Source organism: Dromiciops gliroides, chromosome 4 (assembly GCF_019393635.1).
Source record: "Dromiciops gliroides isolate mDroGli1 chromosome 4, mDroGli1.pri, whole genome shotgun sequence".
Taxonomy (NCBI): Eukaryota; Metazoa; Chordata; class Mammalia; order Microbiotheria; family Microbiotheriidae; genus Dromiciops; species Dromiciops gliroides.
The window spans coordinates 110,586,087-110,601,027 of record NC_057864.1 but is presented as its reverse complement, the minus strand read 5'-3'; the positions used below and the strand labels follow the sequence as shown (position 1 = coordinate 110,601,027).

Genomic DNA, 14,941 nt, shown 5'->3' with positions numbered 1-14,941 from the left:
GTCTCAGTTAGAAGCAGTTATCAATGGATAACTGGGCCTGAAATCAGGAAAACACCTCTTCCTGAATTCAAATCTGGCCTCAGATGTTTACTAGCTGTATGACTGACCCCAGGCAAGTCACTTAACGCTATTTGCCTCAGTTTCCTCCACTCAATTCCTCAGAGTCATCAGACTCACTCCTCAAGAGTCATCAAAGTCCATTGGCAGGACAAAAGTCAAGATGATTGGTGATATAATCCACTGTTTGTGGAGTTGTAAAAAGAGTCAATCATTCTGGAGTACAATTTGGAACTATGCCCAAAGGGCTATAGACCTGTGTATACCTTTTGATACAGCAATACCACTGCTAGGTTTATATCCCAAAGACATCCCCACAAAGAGAAAAAAGACCTATTTGTAAAAAAATATTTATAGCAGCTCTTTTTGTGGTGGCTAAGAATTGGAAATCAAAGGAATGACCATCAATTGGGGAATGGCTAAACAAGCTATGGTATATGATGGTGATGGAATATTATTATGCTATAAGAAATGACAAGCAGGATGATTTCGGGAAAAGCCCTGAAAGACTTGTAAGAACTAGTGTATAGTGAAGTGAGCAGAACCAAGTGAACTTTGTGCACAGATACAGCAATATTACTTGATGAAGAACTATGAATGACTTAACCATTCTCAACAATATGATGATCCAAGCCAATCTCAAAGGACTAATGATAAAGCATACTATCCACCTCCAGAGAAAGAACTGATATTGATTGAACACAGACTGAAGCATGCGATTTTCCACTTTTATTTTTTCTTTCATTCAAGATTTCTCATTTAAAATGACTAATGTGGTAATGTTTTCTATAATTGCACATGAATAGCCCATATCTGATTGCTTACCACCTCAGGGAGGGAGCAAGTGAGAGAAGGAAGGAGGGATAATAATTGGAACTCAAAACTATAAATAAAAGTGTTTATTATAAAAAAAGATAACTGGTGATGAGCCAGAATGCAGTGGATGATCTTGCCATCTTTGCTATCTGACCAAGTTCTAAGCACTCCGCAGCACCTGCCTCAGCTGCCTTCATGGCCATTGGAACAAATTGTTTTCATCTGACCATTACAGCAGACATGTCTTCACATTCTTGGGGGTAAACATCACCCTAACTCACTGATGGATTTGAGGCCTATTGGTTACCCTCAATCTGGTCTGTCTAAGAGACAATTTTACCAGGGTTTGGCCACTGCACATGCTATGGTTTCTTGGAGCCACAGGTGAGAGTTGGATGAAAGGTGGACAACAGAGGTGGATGAGGAGCCCTGAAAAGCACTTGGCAAGTTCTCACACCAGAGGGAGTAGTCCCCCTAGAACTCCCATACACTCTTTCCTCAGCCTACATATAGGGGTGCTGATAAGAGGAAAGAGAAAAGTGGACAAAGGCACTCCTCTCTTGCACTTCAAGGTCTGATGTTTAGGGCCTCTTATAGTGTCCTTGTGATCCTATAACTGAACACAATATTTCTGCTTTGTAATTGGCTCAGCTGGGCTCTCTGGGGCTGTTCCTCTTTGTTGCTCAACTCCTAGAGTCACAAGCCTCAAAGTTATCTCTTGTCTCAACAGATAAACTCCCCTCTCTCAGAGTCTTCTACCACCAGATGCATGGTCCATACTCAGATTTCTTTGTATTTCTAATAAATCTCTTGCCTTTTACAAGATGCCATGGCCAATGGTAAGGTAGAAAGAAATCCATTCCCCTACTATCACCACCCCACCTTAAGACAATGACCAATTCCCTTTCAGGAATTGAGTTCTTCCATGGCTATCTTTTTGAGGCTGCCTGAGATCACTCTGCTCAGAGCTCTTCCCTGCCATACCTGAGTGCAGAGCATGCCTCACTATTTAAAAACCTGCCAGTGCCTTTTGTCATACAGTGACTAACTGCCCACCCTTGCCTTCTGTGATTTAATCAACTGGACTGGAGAAAATCAATTGATGAGGAGCATCCTGCTCACCCCTCCCTCCCCATTTATGAATATACACTAAATAAATATATACAGAATAAATATAAGTACAGGGCAGGCAAATACAAGGTTGCTAGAGAGAAGAAATGCTAGCACTTAGGAGGTCAGTAAAGGTTTCATGTAAAGGATGGAGCTTAAATTGTGTCTTGAATGAAATGAGGGATTCTCTTGAAGAGGGAATGAACTCCAGGCATGGGGAACAGCCAATGCAAATGGCCAGAGACAAAAGACAGAGTACTTTGTGAGAGGAACACAGAAGGTCAGTTTGGCTGGATAACAGAGTATATTGAGGGGAGTAATGAAGTGAGAAAAAGCTTAGAGCAAGGTTATGAATAGTTTCAAAAGTCAAACAGAATAGCTTGTATTTTATCCTACAGGCAGTAGGAAACTACTGAAGTGTATTGAGTAAGAGAGTAATGTGACTAGATCCCTGTTTAAGGAATATCACTTGGGCAGTTTGACAGGAGATGGATTGGCCCAGGGAAAGGGCAACTTGAGGCAGAGAGGCAAGGTGGCCAATTAAGGGGCCACTACAGTGGCAAAGATTATAGGTTCTAGGATTATAAAACTTATCTCTTTTTTATTTTATTCTTTGATGAGGGAAGACTACATTCCTGCATCTGCGACCTAATACCACTGACAGTATAGTCATCTGCCAGCTGAAAGAAAGGAGCTGGGATCCTGCCCACTCTTCCCCTGAGGTGGAGCCAAGCACCAGAGAACATCATCATTCAGGAAATGCAGAGAGCAAGTTGTGTGAGATACCAGACAACTGAAATTGACCCATAACTCTCCAACAGACATGGGAAATTCTACCATTCTGCACATTTCACTTCCATAGCTAGAAATCAAATCAGAGGAACATGACAGGATTTCTAATGTGAAAACTCAGCTACATAATATCATCTTTAATGGCTCTTGACAAAGAACGCTCACAACGGGCCTCACCCAAATTAAAACATGTGCATGGAAAATAAAGCAGAAAATCTATGATTTTTCAGGCTTTTATAAGGTCAAATAACTACTAAGCTGGTGGAAACACCCACTCATACACACATGTGCACTCACTCTTCATTTTCCATCAGCTGTTCTGCTTGATTCTGAATCCATGAACATCATGCCTCCCCTGGGATAAACTCAACTTATTGTCATGCAGAGCCACTCAGTTTTGATACTCAACACATTCTCAACATCCTTCATTGCCTCTCCTTTCTGATTAAAAGGCTAGAGGATAAAGCAATAAATTCCCCCCAATGCCTTACTTTATAGAGGGCTCAGAACTTTTTAGATAATTGTTCATTTTCCATAAGCAGCTCTGTCCTGTGCCGGGTACCCACCCTGTTCAGCTTCCTTTTCTGAGTTGTCTTCCCCCATTAGATTGTAAGCCTCTTGAGAGCTGAGTCTGTCTCTCTTCTGTATTAACTGAGACATGATTCTATGAAAAAGTTAATGCCCAATTTATTCTATTCCATGATCAACCGTTTAGACTTTTTCTGGTTGATAAGAGACATGAGTAGAAATGACTCCCCTTTCCTTAAACTCTCTTTTCACTGCCAAAGCTATCTGAAAGATGTCTGCCATCAACCAGTCTATTACTCAAATGTGTAAAATTCCTTCTCTTCCAAAATAGGAAGGCTAAAAGTTTGGTTACTAATTTTCAGTTCACAGTCAAACCTAGTAAGACAACTTTTAAGAAATCTTCGTATGTCTTTTTAAATCCTTTCCTGTACCTTCCATTCATCTTGCTTTTCCCTTCTATGAATGAATAAATGAATGGAGGCAACAGAGTACAGGGGAAGGCATGCTGACTTGGACTTAGGGAAAGACTTTGGTTTGAATTCTACCTCTTTACACAGTCATTCTGTGACTGTGGGCAAATCATTTTACACTTCTCTGAGTCTCAAATTCTTCATCTGCAAAATGGCACAAGGAGAGTTAACTCCCTCCTCAGAAGTTCAATCACTAAATCCTGATCATTCAATACTCTTTCATCACTCTTTCTGAACTTAGGGGTTCAGAAGAAGGGAGGCACATTCCCAGTGTGGGCATGAGTGCACAAAATGGAAAAAAAAGAGTGAAAGCTATTAATAAGGTTAAGAGAAGAGGGAATAACAAAAGTTTACCCCTTATAAAGGGTAAGGTCATTTCGGTTCATCCTTTAATATGTTAGAGCAGTGCAGGAGAGAATGTCATCCCTTCTGAAGGCCATTCCATCATCTTGTCCTTCCCTCCCCATAGTAACTCTTCATCACCACTGCTTTACCTATTTGTTCAAACTTTTCTGTGTGTACCTTAACTCACTTTAATGCAACAATTGAAAACCGAATGACATTTCAAAGAAAGCTGGGGAGAAAAGCAATTCTTAGCCAAGCGGCGGTGCTGAGCAGGTTGGATAAAATTCCAATCATGGAGATGACAGATTTGTTCTCTATCTCTGTGGTATAAATAATTATCTAACTGAAGGTATTCAAGGCGGGAAAATGAGTAAGTGCTCTGAATCTTCAATGTACTTGACGAAGGGAATTACTTCAGGGAACAAGTAAACAAGCCACATCTAAGAGAGTCACTGGAGAAAGTACAAGAAGCCAAGAGGCTGGACAGAGCTACTGAGTTGGTCCTGAATCAGCTTCCTTATCTTGTCTAATAAAGGAGGACCATGTGATCTCTAAGGTTCTTTTCAGCTGACACCTTCCATTACTGTATTCCACTATTTCCTTTTTTGTGCCATGGATGACTCTGAAAGTCTAATGAATTCTATGTACCCCTTCTCAGAATGTGTTTTAAGGCATAAAATAAAACAAAGAGAATTAAACAGGAAATCAGTTATACTGAAAAAACACAGACATATATATGTATCTGTATATACACATATATTTATATATAAATACTTATATATATAATATATATACATATTCATATAGATAGATATATTATAAAAGTTCACAGATCCCAGGTTAAGAATCCCAGCATCATTTTAGGAATCAGAGGAAGCTACTTATGTCCTCCATCTTTAAAATGAGAACCACTATGCTGATGCTTTCCTATCTCACAATTTCATTAGAAAATGAAATATTCAGCCAATATATTAATATGTAGGCTTTGGAGCTGGAACTTATAGGTCTTCTAGAATAATCTCTTCCTTTTCAATATAAGGAAACTAAGAGGCACAGAAGAAAAAAATATTTATCCAATGACACACAATAATAAGTGGCAGAGCCAATGGTCATTGTACTAGGTCCTCCAAACAATGCATTCGAGGAGGTTGTACTTTCTGGTTCTAAAAATAAAATTGACATTAAATGAACATTCTTCAACCTTCCAGGTAAAAATGAAGAAATATTCAGGGACAAATTGAGTTAGGACAAAAGAAAGAGATTTTGCATCATAATTGGCTAGTAACTATATAGAACTCGTTCTATCTGAGAAGTTAGACAGATTTAAATTATAAATAAATCCAAAAGAGATTTAGATAAATTAATGGATGGCAGTACCATAATGTGTTGCTAAAGAACACTAAGAGGTTAGGAAGAAAAAAGACAAGAATTTATTAAGTTCCTATTATGTGCCAAGCACTTAACGAACATCTCATCTATTTCTCACGACAACACTGGGAGGTGGGTGCTATTATTAGCCTCACTTTACGGCTTAGGAAACTGAAGCAAAGAGAGTCAACATAGTTGGGAAGGTCTGAGGCCAGAGTTGAACTCAGGTCTTTCCAATTCCAGGCCTAGCACTCTATCCATGATATTATACGTCTAGGTTATTAGATAGCCCTGATTCAATTCAATTCAGTTCAGTTAACTTCAATTTAACAAATGTTTATAAAGAACCTACTATTTACTCAGTATTCTGGCAGATGCTGGTAATATTGATATAATAACAGAAATAAAAGAGTTCTGTGCCCTCACTAAGCTTATATTCTCCTGGGGAGGATATAATGTGCACTCAGATAAGTGAATCTCCCATAAGACTGTGAGCTCCTTGATAGCAGTGACTAGTTTTAATTTTGGGATGGTTTTTGAGGGGAAGGGATGTCTTTCTCTTATACTCAGTGCTTAGCACAGTGGCTGGCACATAAGAGGCACTTAAAAATGCTAGATGACTGACTGACTAAATACAAAGTATATAAAAGTAATAAAAACCAATTTCTAGGAGAGAATGTTAAAAACTGGAAGGACATCATAAAATCTTCGTGCAAATGGCCTTATCTTTGAAATGGATTTTGAAGGAATTTTAGAGATCCTAAGAGATGGAGATGAAGAGGGAATGGATTTCAGACATGCAAAACCACCTAGGGAAAGGCATGGACATGAAATATGTTATTGTACAGAGAATGCATGAAAGAGAGTAATATGAAATATGACTGGAAAAGTGGAGGGGGAGCAGAATGCAGATAATTGAAACTTCAGGCTGTGGAGTTTGAATTTTATTCTAGATATAATAGAAAACTACTAAAGGTTTTAAAAGAGGCAAGAGATAAGGTCAAATCTGCTTAAGGAATAATAGTTTTGCAGCTGTGAGAACGATGGGCTGGAAAGGGTAAAAACTGGAAGCAGAGAGAGCACTTGAGAGGCTATTTCATGTTAGAAGTGATAAGGACAAAAAAAGGGGGCAGCTAGGTTGTGCAGTGGATAGAGCACAGGCCCTGGATTCAGGAGAGGACCTGAGTTCAAATCCGGCTTCAGACACTTAACACTTACTAGTTGCGTGACCCTAGGCAAGTTACTTAACCCCAATTGCCTCACAAAAAAAAAAAGTGATAAGAACTTGAACCTGAGTAGAGGATTATGGGTAAAAAGAAGGGAATAGATGTGATAGAGATGTTGGGAGACAGAATCCATAACATATGAGAACTGATTAGATATGGGGATGTCAAGAAAGGTGCAAGAGTCAAGAAAAACTACAAGTTTTCAAAACTCGTTCATTGGAAGGACAGTGGCACCCTCAATAAGAAAGGAGGAAGTTTGGAGGATAGAAGATTTGTTGGAAAATATAATAAGTTCTATGTTGAACATGAATGAATGAATAAAATACTATTTATTAAGCACTTCAAATATTGTGCCAAATATTGTGCTACTTTATAGAGTTGTTGAGTTGTTTTGTCAATAATGTCTGATTTTTTGTGACCCCATTGGGGTTTTCTTGGCAAAGATAATGGAAAGGTTTGCCATTTCCTTCTCCAGTTCTTTTTGCAGATGAGAAAGCTGAGGCAAACAGGGTTAAGTGACTGGCCCAGAGTCACATAGCCAGTAAGTATCTGAGACCAGATTTGAAACCAGGAAGATTAGTCTTCCTGACTCTAGGCCCAGCACTGTATTCACTTGCCACCTCGCAAGTGTGGAGACACAAATACAAAAAGGATGTATTCTCTACTTTCAAGGGGTTTATATTCAAATAAGGGGAGACAACTCATAAAAGGGAATGGTAGCCAGGGAAAGGTATCTTAGCCTGGGAGTCAGTGGGTTGATAAGTGGAAAAAATAGGTCAGTCCAATGATACCCCCTTTTGAAGTGGAAATGGTAGTGTTGATTTGTTTATACTTCTTAGAGAAAGGGATGAAAAGGTGGGGAGGAGTTATCTACAGTAGCACAAAGGAAAATGGCCAGGTTGAAAATGAGTGCATGGGCCCAGGAGCTAAGTGTCTTATCTTCCATGAATGTTCTCCGGAAGTCTGACTTTGAGGAGGGACACTGGAGAGGGGAACAGCTACAGCAGAAGAAAAAAAATTATACATAAAGTTTGAAATACTTGTAGTACATACAAATGAATATGTACAACAAGCAGTTAAAGATGTGAGAACTGGAGTTCAGAAGATAGAATGGCCTTCTTCCTTCCAATTTTCAAATTCTGTGAGATTTTAATTGAAGCTATGAAATCTAATGAGGTCACCAAGGAAGAGAACAAAGAAACCCCTGATCTCTGAGAATGATATTAAGGGATCACATTATATCATAGGGTTTGGGCCTCCTCACTATGCAGCCTAACAGCCATGCTCTTTCCCAACTCATCCTCTGCAATCTACAGTCCTCATGCAAAGTTTACTGTTCCAAAAGTCATTGTACCACATAAAACCAATTATGTTGGTCCACTGACATTGCTTTGGGGTAGCCCCAATTAGCCCTCCTTTTACATAAGAGGGATCTGAGCCCTATAGAAAGAAACTGACTTGCTCCAAATCACAAAGGACGTAAACGGATTATAGTCAAATCTAATCTCCTGACTCTGAATCCAGCCATCTTTCCATCATAACATGCTGTAACTCTAAAATGAGTTCTTGATGAAAGAAAAAAATCATATAAGTCTACACTGAAAATTAATACCTATTATCAGCTACATGCAGCTTTTGTGCAAGGAATATCGGGGTGGGGGGGAGTCTACATTCTGACAAGTATGGAATGGACAGGCCAAAAGCTCTAAGAGAACTACAGACAAATCAGAAATAGCAATAGGCAATCAGAAATGACATGCCATTGAAATTTTATTTTAATATATTATTGATGTTTAAAACAATAACATGCACCATTCACTTCTCAATAATTACCTTCCCTTAGAGGAGCCCTTCCTTATGACAAAACAACCTAAGGAGTAGTCTGATAGTATATGCGACATTCTGTACCCATAACCCACCACTCCTCTACTAAGAAGAAAGCAACATGTTTTATTACTGTTGAGGATTCTTTTTGAATAAAAATTCTAGGAAGACTGTGCATCTGGGAGGAACTCATGCACAGTGACAGATGCTGCAAAAAATTATTTCTATCATAAATCCAAATGAGCCTTTTTTTCTCTGTAGGAATATAGAGTTTGAAGGTTACATGTGTGTGTGTGTGTGTGTGTGTGTGTGTGTGTGTGTGTGTGTGTGTGTGTGTGTTGGGGGGGATGGGGTATTTTTTTAACCACATTCTCCCATGCATAACCAGAAATCATTATGATAATGTCTCATCAACTATGTAGGGTGACAAGACAATATCTTATACCCAGAAAAAAAGTTCAATCCACAGGGGAAACCTCTATTTTGTGAGACTCCATTGAATTGATAGAACCCCTTTTCGTTTTCAAAGAGCTTTCTCACGTATCTCCACAATCTTATAATATGCTACAGAGGGATATGTACCAAGGAAAATTATCCATTTCCTTTAAACAGATGAGTAAAATAAAGCAGATAATGAGGCAAGGAACCTGCCCAAACTCATAAAGTGAGTTAAGTAGTGAAGACAGAGCTAGAACCAAATTTTCCAGATTGCCATCCTGGGGCTTTTCCCAGTAAGACAATCACAAGTCATTTCAGGTAAACATATAACTAACCTCCACATTCCAGTGAAGCTGTACATTGTGCTCACACATCGGGGCAGGGCAGGCGGTCGGAGTCCATCCATCTGCATAGCCAGGGCAGGAACACCAAAAAGGACCAAGTACTTCACGTAAAAAAACAGTACTTGGGCTAATGCTAGTCCACCTAAAAGACAAAGAAGCTCATTAAAAGCACCTGATGGTCTCCTCTATTGGCTATAAGATTCTTTTTTTTTTTTTTTTTTTGCAGGCAATGGGGGTTAAGTGACTTGCCCAGGGTCACACAGCTAGTAAGTGTCAAGTGTCTGAGGCCGGATTTGAACTCAGGTACTCCTGAATTCAGGGCCGGTGCTTTAACCACTGCGCCATCTAGCTGCCCCTGGCTATAAGATTCTAACAAAAATATACCACTCCCCCATCTCCACCTCCACTCCACCCTGTACAAAAACCAAAACACAATAACCCATGCCGACCAAAAAACATTACAGAGCATCTTTTATTGAATCATCACTGTTGTCTCTATGAATAAACTGAGTTAGCAAATATCAAATATTGTAATCATCTTCATTAATGGTGTCAGGGTACAAAACTATATCCATATTATAGATAATGTTCCTTACCATTCCTATCTCAAATGCACAAAGGAAGTTCACACTTTGAAAGAATTCCGGGGGCGGCTAGGTGGAGCAGTGGATAAAGCACTGGCCCTGGAATCAGGAGGACCTGAGTTCAAATTCGGCCTCAGACACTTGACACTTACTAGCTGTGTGACCCTGGGCAAGTCACTTAACCCCCATTGCCCCACAAAAAAAAAAAAGAAAGAAAGAAAGAAAGAAAGAAAGAAAGAAAGAAAGAAAGAAAGAAAGAAAGAAAGAAAGAAAGAAAGAAAGAAAGAATTCCAGTGAATTCTTTTTCTAATAAAAGGTCTTTTAAAATATAAATCATTCACACCATAATTTTTATTTCAGGACTTCATACATAAGGACAGTCGCTATAGTTATCTCCCTCACTTTTTTGTATTATATATAGCTTGAATTTTCTTTAAAATACATCTAAATTCTTTAAAATATATGATAAAGTCAATATATTAGTTTCAAAACCATCCTGCTTAAGTTTGTTTCACTCTGAACCTTCCTCAATAACAATTTTTCTTTCTTTTCTCCTTTATTTTTGACATCACATGTACCAGCCCCCATCTCTCCCTCAAACTTCCTCACAATTAAAACATCCTCTTTTGTTACAAATAAGCATAATTAAGCAGGATAATTCAAGCATTGGTTATGCCTGAAAATGTACACTTCATTCTATACCGCTAGTCCACCAATGTCAAAAGGGGAATTGGATGTTTCATCTCTGGAGTCAGAATTGGTCATTAAGTTGTTCAGAGTTCTTAAGTCTTTCAAAGTTGTTTTTCTTTATGTTTCAGTTATTGTACAAATTGTACTATGGTTCTACTTATTTCACCCTATATCAATTCATGTCACCCTTCTTAGGTTTCTCTGAATCATTCCCTTTCATCATTTCCTATAACACTATAATATTGCATTATATTGATATATTCTAATTTGTTCATCCATTCACCAATCAGTGGACACCCTGCCTAATTTTCAGGGTGTTTGGTACAACAGAAATTCTGCTATGAATATTTTTGTAGCTGCATCCTTCCTCTATTTATTTGACATATTTGGGATATGGGTCTAGTAGACATATTGCTGGATCAAAAAAAAAATATATATATATATATACACACACACATACATGGTTTAGTGGCATTTTGAACTACAGTTCCAAATTGCTTTCTAGAATGGCTGGATCAATTCACAGCTCCACCAACAATGTATTAGTAGGGCTTATCCTTCCCCAGCATCTCCAAAAGCTGTCACTTTTCTTTTTGGTCATCTTGCCCAATTTGGTGTGCAATGGAAATTCAGTTGTTTTGATTTGAATTTAACTTATTATTAATGACTTGTAACATATTTCTATATGGTTGTGGATAGCTTAGTTTTCTTTTCTTGAGAACCACATATTCATATCTGTTGACCAGGGAAATGGATAAGTTTTAGTTTTTTGTTTTTTGTTTTTTTTAGTGAGGCAATTGGGGTTAAGTGACTTGCCCAGGGTCACACAGCTAGTAAGTGTTAAGCGTCTGAGGTCGGATTTGAACTCAGGTACTCCTGACTCCAGGGCCGGTGCTCTATCCACTGCACCACCTAGCTGCCCCCGAAATGGATAAGTTTTAAAAAATATTTGGATCAGTTCCTTCTGTATTTTGGCTATCATACCTTTATCAGTCATTTTTTTCTAGTTGTGTTTCCCTTCTAATTTCACTTATGGTGACTTTATTATGCAAAAGGTTTTGGAATTATGTAATCAAAATTATCTACTTTATCTCATGTGATCCTCTTTATCCCTCATTTTGTCAAGGACTCTTCCTCTATATAGCATTGCAAAAAAAATATATATATATATCCTTATTAGGGGGTTATTTTAGCATATGGTATAAGATGCTGGTATAAACCTAATTTCTTTGATGCAGGCTTCCAGTTTCCCCACTTGAATTTGTTAAATGATCCCTGACCCCAGTAGTTGGAGGTGATTGAAATGATTTGATATGTTGTCAATATGTTCATTTGTTTCCTTATGTTGTGTACCTTATCAGGTCCACTGATCACTTTTCCTGTCTTCAAACAACATAGTTTATATGTAGTATGGATTAAGACCTCATGCTGATAAGCTTCTTCCTTCCCACTGTTTTTATTATTTCCCTTTAAAATCTGGACCAAACTGTATTCTTCCAGATAAATATGTCAAAATGTTGGGGACTTGTATCCTCCTCTAGGACATCTCAGTCAAAACACTGCTAACTACTAACCCCATGTCCAAGATCAGAACAGTCAGAGCACTGAAGTTTCCCAATGTTCATGTGGCTTTCCATTTTTTTTCAATCTGGGATTCCTATCTCCCCCCACTCCCAACACCCTGGGATATAAAGTGTTGTAGGCTTCAGATACCTCTGGATCAACTCTGGTCCAAGTCTTAGAAGATTTCTAGTTTATTTATCTGTGCTCATGCTGGCTTCCCTAAGAAGGTTTCTATAAGTATCCAGCTTTCTTTTTGTGTTATTCTAAAATGGATGAAAACATTCATAGTAGTTTCACTTTGGATTTCCTAATCATAATTTGATCTAATGCTATTTTTATATCTCTGCTGGAGTAAAAATGAGAAACCTTGTCTCTTCTGTGACTTTTCCTGTGGTCATCTTACCCCAAAGTCCCCTTTACTTATTAAAAGTAATTTCAGAGTTTTGTTATTGATGAGAAATGCAAATAACTCAATATCTTATTTGCATGTGAAGAAAAGCTTAAAAAATTTAACCCAAGTCAAGAAGTATTTATTAAGTACTTTCTGGATCCCAGTGATTGAGTTAGATGCTAATGATATTTAAGAAATGAATAAGTTGGGGAAAAATCAAGAAGGCAAAGTTAGAGTCAGCATTTTCTTTCACAACAACCTTTAAAAAAGTGCCAAACATTATTTTGGTTGGGAAAGCCAAGAAAAAGTCACAATGAATCACTTTTCCAGCCCAGGGCCACTTTGGAAGACAGGGAGACAGAGACGGTAGGGGCTGGTCAGTAGCACAACACAGTAGAAGCAGCAGCAGCACTGATAGCAGCAGGAAAGACCAGGAGCATTGCAGAAGCAAGAAGGGAAATGAGAATATCAGGGCGGGAAAAAAAAGATTCCAAGGGACCCCATAACAAGTAGGAACAGGTACTATGTGGCAGCTTTCTCATCTATTACCCAGTCCTGGGTTACAGACCCAGGGCAGAAAGGAGCAGCTACCATCAAGCACAGGAGCCCTATCTGAGTACTGGGCACAAAACAAATTTCAGAAAATTAGCTGTGAGCCTCTGGGCACAGAAGCAGAGTGGTGAACCAGTTCTAACCTTTAATCTAGCACATAAGCCTGCAGTGGAAAAAACAAGGCAGCAGGGGGCAGCTAGGTGACACAGTAGGTAAAGCACTGACCCTGGATTCAAAAGGACCTGAGTTCAAATCCAGCCTCAGATACTTGACACTTACTAGCTGTGTGACCCTGGGCAAGTCACTTAACCCTCACTGCTCAAAAACAAAACAAAACAAAACAACCCTAGGCAGGAAACCAATACCAAAAGAGAGCCAACATGTCAGTAGTTCTGAATCTCCTACTGGGCTAACAGTTACTAGGTCCAACAACAGTATACTGAAACTCAACTACACACAAGGCAACAGACCCAAAACTGGTTCAGGAATTTGCAGAGTTCAGATGAAAAAAGCTCTAAACAGGCTTCTCTCCAAATCATACCACTTTGGAAACACTGAAAACTTACAGGCCCCGATACTGAGTTGTAAAAGTATTAGAAAGTCATGCCAGATATCCCATCTCTCTTCCCCACACCCAGAAGTAAGCAGAGTCCAATACTAACATAAAGTCCAAAGTCAAGAAGTAGGTTAGAAGAATGAGCAAACAGGGGCAGCTAGGTGGTACAGTGGATAAAGCACTGGCCTTGGATTCAGGAGGACCTGAGTTCAAGTCCTGCCTCAGACACTTGACACTTACTAGCTGTGTGACCCTGGGCAAGTCACTTAACCCTCATTACCCTGGGGGGAAAAAGAATAAGCAAACAAAAAGGAAAATCATAAAATCTATTATGGTAACACAGAAGCTTAAGACAAAAAGGAAGAAGACGACAATTACTTGAAAATATCTACAAACAAAGCCTCAATGAAAAACACAGAACAGACACAAGTCCAATAAGAATTCTTAAATCAGTTAAAGAAAAAGATAAAAAAAAACAAAAAGTACCATAGACAATAAATTAATACTAGTTCTAAACACATATGCACCAAAAGACATAGCATCCAAATTCTTAAAGAAAAAATTAAATAAGTTATGGAAGGAAATAGACCTAGGTAAATATAACCATAAAGCACACAAGAAAGGAGTTAAGGAAATAAAAAGAATTTTAGAAAAGTTAGATATGACATCTCTACAGAATAATGAATGGGAACAAAAAGGAGTATGCCTATTGCTTATTCCCATGTACTAGGGAATAAAAATCTCACAAACAAGTGCAGAAAAGCAGAAATATTAAATGTATCTTTTTCCTGATACCATAATAAAATTATCATACCATAATAAAAATTACATTCAATAAAGGGTTTTTAAACATAGATTAAAATGATTTGGAAATGAAATAATCTTAAAGAATGGAGGGTGGGGGTGCCAAAGGACAAATCATGGAAACAACAATTTCATCAAAGATAATGACAATAATGAGATGATATACCAAAACTTGTGGAATATAGCCAAAGTAGTCCTTATGGGGGCAAAATACTTATCCCAATAAAAGTGAGGAAGTTCCTATCATTGAAGTTGACATGTAACTTTAAAAAAGAATTAGAAAACCAACAAATTAAAAACCTCTAAAAAACATGAAAATAGAAATTCTGATAATCAAAGGCAAGATTATTAAAACTGAAAGTAAAGAAAAAATATTGAACTAATCAATAAAATCAGAACTTTTATGGGGGGAAATGATATAATAAACTAGTGGCTAATTTGATTTTTAAAAAAGAAATAAGAAAACTTAATTGCTAGTATAAA

General features: G+C 38.1%; 1 protein-coding gene across 1 annotated transcript in view; it reads right to left on the bottom strand.

The window, feature by feature from the left end:
* The window catches only part of HHAT (hedgehog acyltransferase), a 535,206-nt gene that overhangs the window by 338,776 nt on the left and 181,489 nt on the right, over window positions 1–14,941 (bottom strand). The window contains exon 9 of the mRNA XM_043999913.1: window positions 9,310–9,460. Coding sequence (XP_043855848.1) covers window positions 9,310–9,460 — 151 coding nt within the window. The remainder of the gene's footprint in view (window positions 1–9,309; window positions 9,461–14,941) is intronic.